The sequence below is a fragment of the Hipposideros armiger genome, unplaced genomic scaffold, assembly GCF_001890085.2.
Source record: "Hipposideros armiger isolate ML-2016 unplaced genomic scaffold, ASM189008v1 scaffold_110, whole genome shotgun sequence".
NCBI classification, from domain to species: domain Eukaryota; kingdom Metazoa; phylum Chordata; class Mammalia; order Chiroptera; family Hipposideridae; genus Hipposideros; species Hipposideros armiger.
The window spans coordinates 266940-275745 of NW_017731460.1; the positions used below are offsets into that span (position 1 = coordinate 266940).

Genomic DNA, 8806 nt, shown 5'->3' on the forward strand with positions numbered 1-8806 from the left:
AAAAAAAAAAAAAAAAAAAAAGAAATGGACTGCTTTAAAAAAAAAATAGGTATAAATGACTTTGTCAATGGAAGGAGAAATGTCACCGACTACCTTGCCTGAAAGTAACAAACCTTGATCACAGTATACTCTTAGCTTCCCATGAAAGTGTTTTTGTGGAATTATAGCATAATGCTATGGTTTGGGCTCTATTGTGGGGATGGAAGAAATAGCTACATGAAGACTTTCACATTTTTCTAAAAAATTGTTAAAGATAACACCCATTATGTTATTCAATGCCTCAGCATGTCAAAAATTTTATGCTAAAATTCAATCCCAGAAAAATGTGCCTCTCTAGAAGAACTGACATGCTTCCTTTTATCAGACATATAATACTATCTAACATAAAACCCTACACATTTCTTTTGTGCCCTTGGTAGCAGGAAGCTCGGAGTCAAATCGCTCAAATACAATTGTCATTTTGCCTTGGGTTCCTGACACACAATTGTCTCCCCTCTTCCTCTAGGTTTTGTATTGCTCTAAATTTTGTAAAAAGGATTTTGCTATACTTGTATATGTGTTTTACTGTAGGCTACCTCAAATCCTTTTTGGAAATAATGACAAACGTTAGAAGTAAATGAATTACTAAGTATCAAAGGAAAGGAAAATCAAATCAGATGTCGACCTGCCTGCCAGAATCCCTCCCCCTGTGCCCAGTGGAAAGCAACGGGAGTGGTAATGTTACCTGCAGGCCACTGGGTTTGATCCAGACAGTCACATTCTGGGCATAGCTGCGTTTGTTTTTGGGCTGCAGGGGGAATGGGCTCTTATTGTCATCCTCACCATAAGGGTTTTCTTTGGCATCTTAAAAGAAAAAGACATTCTTGAAATGACAGCTGGCAAAACATAATCAATTACATTTCCAATTAGGTTAGAAGCTCTGAATCATTCAATCTTTTATATCCTGTTACTTCCCTAATTAAGAAAATCCATTAACTTTAGTCAGGTTGGGGAACTTGCTCTCAGTAGAAATCAACTGAGGCTCATGTATAAGTAAAAAACATCTTAATGTTTTTAAAGAAAGATGCTTTACTTATATGCTTTATAAAGTCAGAGAGGATAAAGCTAATACACACAACAATGCTAAAGTACTATTTTAAAAAATATATAAACATACATACTGCAATTCTATATAGTTTAGTCCAGCATTCTCCAACACAACTTTCTGCGATGACAGAATGGCAGGCACTAGCCCACATGGCCACCGAACATTTAGTGTGTGGCTACTGTGACTGAGGAACTGAATTTTAAATTAAATTTAAATAGCCTCATGTGGCTAGTGGCTACTGGTTTAGACAGTATACGTCTAGGCATTGAGAAAATTAAAAAGGAAAACTATGTATAGTCAAATTAAGGAAAAGGGCAAGGGAAAAAATATTTTTTGATGAAACATATTCCACCTTATTATAGCTTTTTAGTTTATTGTGTCCAAAGAATTAAAGCCATGTTGGTTTTATAGCCACATGGATAAATGAGGGTTTTTATTTTTTTACTGGCTTCTTTAGCCAATGAAATGTTGCCACAAACTTACAACGCGTACTACCATCTAGTGGCTTCTTTTATCCTTATTAGTATCGCCTTCTGAGGTAGACAGAGCAGGAATCATTTCCCCAACAGGTCAGGGAGCTTATATCACAAATGTTCGTGCTGAAAACTGGAATTCGCCCAGTTTCTAACTGAACCAGAAGTTTTTTAACCCTGATTTAGTAATTAATTTAAATGCCTTATATTGGTCCCATACTCCTCCCCAACCCCTCCAAAAAACACTGACCCAGCTTTCCAGACGTATTTCCACGAACACGTGTCTCTATATAAACCTGCTCAGTCACACCAAGATCCCAACAGTCCTTTCCCATGCGACATGCTGATTTCCAACCTCCCTGCCACTATTTCTGTTATCTCCCCTGTCTGGAATGCTCTCCTTTCCTCATTCATTCATTCCCTCACTCACTTATTCATTCATTATCTATAGTAAGACCCCTTTATGTAGCAAGCACTGTGCTAGAAGTGTGGCTAGAGAAGATACTTTTCTGGCCTCCAGAAACTTATAAAGAATGTTTATTAAATCTCAACTATGTGTCAAGCACTTTACATATATAACTTTTCTCCTGACAGAAACCCTACAGGGTAGATATTATTAGTCCCATTAAAGATGAGGAGACTGAGGGTCAGAGAGGTTGGACCTTCATAGGTTTCAGTGACTCAGCTGGGTCTGGTTTCAAGCCCAATACTTTTTCAACAACTCAACACTGCCATTCTTCACCCACCCAAATTTACCTACATTCCAGGTCCAGATACTATCCTACCTTCCCCACGAAGTTGTCCCAACGTTTTCTGGCAGACAGTGATTTCTCTAGACCCTTCTATTCTATAGACTCAGTATCAGTACCAAACATTTCAACAGCTAATCATAGTCTATCTTGTACTGTCTCTAATTGTTTGGAATCTATATGTGAAAACTAGCTTAGCTGACAGGAAATACTGCTTTTATGAAAAAATAACAGGAGACTCTTAGAAATAAGAAATATGATAGCAGGAAAAAAAACAGTTGCAAGATAAAAAGTTGAAGATACCTCATAGAAGGTAGAATGAAAAGAAAAAAAAAGGAAAAATGGGTAGGATAAGAAAATCACACACACACACACACACACACACACACACACACACACACACACAAAACATAAACATATGTTCTAGAAAGGGAGAACAGAGAATATAGAGAGAGGAAAATCAAAGACATAACTCATGTTCCCAGGGCTGAAGAATATGAGCTGCCAGATGGAAGGGCCCACTGAGTGTCCAGCACAATGAATGACGAGAACAACGAGGTACATATTCCTGCAAATCCGGAACACCAGGGACACGAGGAGGCGCCTCAAGGCGCGAAGAGGACATGCAGATCAGGGGCAAAGCCCAAGCAGTCAGCACGGCACTAGGCTCTCAGTAGCAACACTGGAAGCCGGAAGAGACAACACAGCAATGTTTCAAAACTCTAAGGGAAAATGGTTTCCAACCTATTGGGTTGTCGGAAAAGTCATGACACAGTTTTGCAACGAAAAACATAGAAAAAATACATCATAACTTTTCTGACAACCCAACAGAACTCAATAACCCAGCCAAACTGGCAATCAAGTGTAAGGGATGAAATACAGACATTTCTAAATGTGCAAGATTTCAAACATTTACTTCCCATATACCCTTTTCTCAGGAGGATTCATGAAATAGGAGATCCATAGGAGAGCTGTGAAGGGAAGACTCAGGATGACAACCACGTGAGGGCCGAGAGAACAACCAGTCCATTTATGAAACAAGAGGAAGGGAGATGACTCGAAGAAACAAAAAAAGAAAACTGACAAAAATACCTGAAGAATGTATTTCACTTAGATAGGAATTAGTGATAGGTACACAAAAAAGAGCAAAGAATAAAAAAAGTAAAGTAGAGGAAGGCCATGAGCAAGCTGGAGTGAGGGCTGCACTCATGTACGGCCGGCTCCCCCACAGCCTGGCTGCTCAGCTCTTTTCTGGAGCCTCTGAGGAACCTCAGTGTCTTTCCAGTAGAGCCTTCCATTTAACTGAAGTCAGTCAGACTACATTTATCTTGGCTATTAGAAAAAAAATTTAAAAAATCTAAAAAAAAAAAAGAAAGTAGCAACTGGGGTAGAGGACAACAGCTGTAAAACAAAGAAATGTAACTTGGTATATACCACATGGCTTACTTATAAATAACATTTACATCATCTAACAAGGACATAATACTGATTTAACCAAAAAGGACACTGGAAGGATAGAGGCAGGAAAAACATGCTTCTTGGGTGGATGGATGGGGTGGGGATGGTGGTGGTAAAGGAGGTTAAGTGGTCATCCTTAAAAAGTAAAAAAAGACATTTGCAATGAAAAAAAAAGGCAAGAAATAGTTACATACTTATATTATTTAGAAATGTAAGTAAATACCAAAAGAAACAAAACTTGAAAGTATTGTATTTTGCCGTGTATAACTAGCTTCCGTGTATAATATGCACCCACATTTTTGGCCCAAACTTTCAGGGAAAAAAACTTTCACTTTTAATTTTTTAATTCAAATTTTTATTTGTTTACATTTAGGTAGTTTTTTGTATTATAAAGGAATTTTAGCATTTATATTTTAACATATTATGGTACAAGAAATTTTATGTACCAGTAACAAATTTATGATATTTATGCATAATTAGAAGGCCAAGAACTCTTTGTCGATGCAAGTCCAACAAAATGATTATGGTATCCAGGGTATTTTGCAGACAGATATCATTATTGATTTCTACAGTTACACTTTTAACTCGTAAACATAAATAAAAGAATTCAAAACATTTATATAGATAACACAATTAGTACTACCCATGTATAACGTGCATCCTTATTTTTCCTTCACAAATTTGAGCAAAAAAGTGCACATTATATATGGCAAGATATGGTAATTATCTCTAGGAACAGAATTAGGAGTAGGAGGGACAGGTATAAACAACAGTACTATTTTGCATGCTTTGATTAAAAAAATAAATAAAAACAGCAGGATCCAGCATTATTGTGTGCCGACTGTATCAGGCACTGTATACACATTCCCTCAATACTATCAACAACCATCTAACATAGGTTTCATTATCAATTATTACTTGTTACCATAATGGCAATCCCAACCTCATAAAATTGTTGTGAGAATTAAATGAGATGATACATTTCATTGTGTCTAGCACAGTGCCTGGAACAAAATTAAATTCAATAAAATGTTAGTTCCTATTACCCTCATTGAAAAGAACAGACCCAGAGGAAAAAAAGAACATAAATATATAAGGCAGAGTAAACAGTAGTTCAATTTGAATGAAGAATACGTATAACAAGACAAGCATTGCTAGGTTGAAGCCAAACAGAAAGGAGTTTGAATGCCACCATCTCAGGTTATAGACAGGCATCTGTGGTGAAAACTATCACAATATCTAGATCAGGGGTTGGCAAACTCTTTCTGTAGAGGGTCATACAGTAAATATTTTAGGCTTTGTGGGTGATATGGTCTCTGTTGTAACTACACAACTCTGCCACCGAAGCAGGAGAGCAGCCACAGATAATATGGAAAAGGAATGTGTGTGCCCGTGTAATAATAAAATTTTATCTACATACAGGCAGTGGGGTGGTTTGGCCTGCAGGCTGTAGTTAGCTGACCTCTGATCTAAGTAAAAGTTAAACACAGCCAAAACAAGGTGAGAGCAGTGAGAAGGAAAAGGCAGAATGAATGTAGGAATGCTAGAGAGAGGAGGATAGTCCCTTCTATCCTACTGAATCAGCATCTCTGTAGGTAGGGCCCAGGAAACAGAATTTTTACAAAAGTTCTCCATTTTTGTACATAAAAAAATCAAATCTGTGAACCATCGCCCTAAGTAATCTCCCTCATTCTCACCATTTTAACTATCAGTGATGCTTATAACTAAAAATTATATTTCTAACTCTGCCTTCTCTCCTGAACTCCAGACTCTTCCAGGAATTGTCTCTAGGCATCTCTACCTAAATCTCCCAGGCATAACTCACCATGCACAGAGATGCTCTTCCCAAATCTATCCTTCCTCCTCCTGTTCTCTGTTTCAACGAATAGTACCACCTGTTACCCTGCAGCCCAGGTTAGAAACGTGGGATCACTCTCAACTCTCTTCTTTCCTTTATTCTCCTATCTAAACACTGTTGATTCTAACCCCTTAACATCTTTAGCATGGATCCCATCTTCTCTGTCCCCAGCCACCGCCCCTGTTCTGGTTCTCACCTTCACATCACTAGGACTAGCACAATTGACTTCTAACTGCAGGATGTCCTTACCTTTTCAAATCCACACACCACAATTATCTTTCTAAATGCAAATTTACTATCTCTTACTTGGATTCTGGCCATATTGCACAACTCCAGGGGGCACCAATACCTAGAATACAGAGTCTCCTAACTGGTATCTCCACTGTTTTTATCATAGCTGGAAGGATCTGATCACATTACTCCCCTTCAGGGGCTCCCAGTATCTGCAGAATGAAGCCTCAGTTCTTCCCATTTCAGATGAGGCCTGCTGTGCTCTAGCCACTGCCCACCTGTAACCTACCATCTGGCCCCCCCACTCCACCCTCACACTTTGTGCTCCAGCGCTCCTTTCTCTATAGGTGTTTTCACTTCTTCAGGATGCTCTTCTTCCTTCATTGGCTCAGAAAATCCCCCCATCCCCCCTCAGGTAGAGTATCTCTTCTCTGTGAGATTTTCCTGAGTCCTTTAGGCAGAGGTGGTCATCCCCCCTGCAGGCCAACTCTGATCTTGTGTCAGTCTGTGTTCATTATTCCACTTTCCACTAGACTCTGAGCAACTCCTGCTAACTCTTTTATCCTCTAGACCTGGCACAAAATAGGTTGCTTGGTAGATGTTCTGGAAATTGAAATGGGTCCAAATGAATCAAGGATCACGCTACAGTTGGAGCCTGAGTACCGAGGAGTACAAGGCCTCCATCAGAAGGAACAGGAAAATCAGAAAAAGGAATAGTTTAAGAGGGAAGGGGTGTGAGACAATGGTTCCTGTAACAAACATACTGACCTTAGGACTGGCAGAGGTCCAACTGGAAAGTGGAAATACAATACGCAAATTCCAGGGAGAGATCAAGCCAGATTAGAGTTATAGATTTGGGGGAATCTGAAGCTATAATGGCTGATGAAATAACCAGGAGAGAGTAATAACCCAAGAGAAGAATGCCAACAACAACATCTTGGGAATCATGAGGCAAAAAGAAGAAAAGATGAAAAGAAAAAGTTGCAAAAAAGAAAGCTAAGTACCAGAAGAATGCAATGTTACGAAAGCCAAGGGAAAACTGTTTTCAAGAAGGAAGGGGATTAAATTACCTAGGAATGACTGGACGTTACCTGGGTTGAAAATTATACTAAGGAAAATGTACGTTAAGGAAAAAAAAGTTTATGGAGAGTAGCTTTTCACTCGAAGCAGTTGGAGCATTTATATGTACTTAAAGCAACTTAAATGTTGGTTCTTCCTGAGCGATAAAGTTAAACGTTCACATATCAAACTCTCTTGGGGTTCTCCATGTACATATGCAGTATCAGAAACCACAGCACACCCATAGGGGAGATCACACAGCTCTCTGACTGCACAGTCAGAGCCATTCAGAACAGCAGAGAGAAAACAAAGTCAAGATAAATAAAATCTGATCTGGGATATACCTGAAATAGGACCCAACTGTGCCATTTTCCCTAGCCATGGGAGAGGTTCTGGGCCAGGCTCAAAGAGAGACATCATGAGGTTTGATTTCTTCTTGCTGTCAGCTTGGGAGTAGAGCATTCCATGCCATTCAGGACTAGATAGAGAGAAGATGGAACATCAGAACGTCAAGCCTGGGATTATCAAGTTCAATACATCTCACCTGTGGTTTTCTCGAGTGACATGGGTCAGCTTTGAAATCAGGTGCATTAATTTTACTAAAGCCAAATCTTAAACCTGAAAATGTATACTGCTGCCCCCTAATATTACCATTCCTCTGGGACAATGTATTTTTATTCAATTATGTAGATATGGCAATCAAAAACAGTCTTAAAAGAGAAAAAAAATCACAAGGGCAGCAAGTAGGGGCAGGGGTGGTGAGGAGGGAGGGCACCAACACAGAGCAGCCCTTGTAACACAGAGCACAAAGCCATCAGCCAGCTTTGCTCCCACTTCTCAAAGGGCCCCAGGTGATTCTCATATTCAGAGCCAGTACAAGTAGCTTGGGTACCAAGAAATACAGCAAACTATAATAATAGCTAACAAGAACTGCAGTTTTCTTTTTGGACCAGCTAATTTTCACTCAAGCAGACATGGAGCCATGCTTTCTCTGAGTACTCCTAACCTCTTGGTCTTCTACATTAGTCAACCCCAGGTGATGACCAAAAGATGATCAGTCACCTCTTCTGTCCTCACAGTGGGTATCACAGAAAGAGAAGCAGGTAAGTTTTGCAAATTTTGAGACTGCAGTGAATGTGGAAGCTAGAAGGGCTTTCCTCATAGGGAAGGAATATAGCAGAGTGGTTATAAGCATGGGCTCTGGAGTCAGGATGCAAGGGTAAGAATCCTGGCTCTTTCATTTACTAGCTATGTGACCTTGAGCAAGTTTCTTGACCTCTCTAAGCCTCATTTTCCTCATTGATAGAATGGTGATAATACTGATACTTTCTGTATAGCGTTGTTTTGAGGGGTTAAGTGGGTAAATATATGGTAAATGCCTAGAGAAGCATACAGTAAAATGTTCAATGAATGGCATCAGCATCTTTTTTCATTTAGTTCTACCTCATTTTATAGCTTATGAATACTGCATAAGATTTTATAGCAAGTTAGTAGCATTGCTATAATTGAACCCAGGTTTCTTGATAAAATAGGAAACAGGAAAACTAAGGAAGGATATAATATAAAAGCAGCGCAATTAAGAAGCTCATTATGTACTTATTCTAGGGGATCATTTAAAGAGCAGTTTAGAAGGTGATAATAGGTGGGAAGTGTATAGCAGGGAGAGGAAAAAGGTGACAAGGACCTTTCTATTTCTTTCAGAAAAGTCTGGGGAATACTTCACTTTGTAAACTGATTCTACCTTTCACACAACCAAAGGGAAACAAAGTTACTTACCCTAATTGAACTATTGCCACCATTCCTTCCACTTTTAGGCTGCCATGGAGCAGCACACAAAAGTTGGGTATTTTGCCTGCAATCTGATTGGCTGAATTTTCATCTTCATTATCAT

General features: G+C 39.1%; 1 protein-coding gene across 1 annotated transcript in view; it reads right to left on the minus strand.

Moving 5' to 3' along the window:
* INTS14 (integrator complex subunit 14) overlaps positions 1-8806 on the minus strand; it is a 50341-nt gene that overhangs the window by 6216 nt on the left and 35319 nt on the right. Inside the window, exons 7-9 of the mRNA XM_019647270.1 lie at positions 8692-8794; positions 7260-7393; positions 725-843 (exon numbers count right to left, since the gene is read on the minus strand). Of these exons, the coding sequence (XP_019502815.1) occupies positions 725-843; positions 7260-7393; positions 8692-8794 (356 nt within the window). The remainder of the gene's footprint in view (positions 1-724; positions 844-7259; positions 7394-8691; positions 8795-8806) is intronic.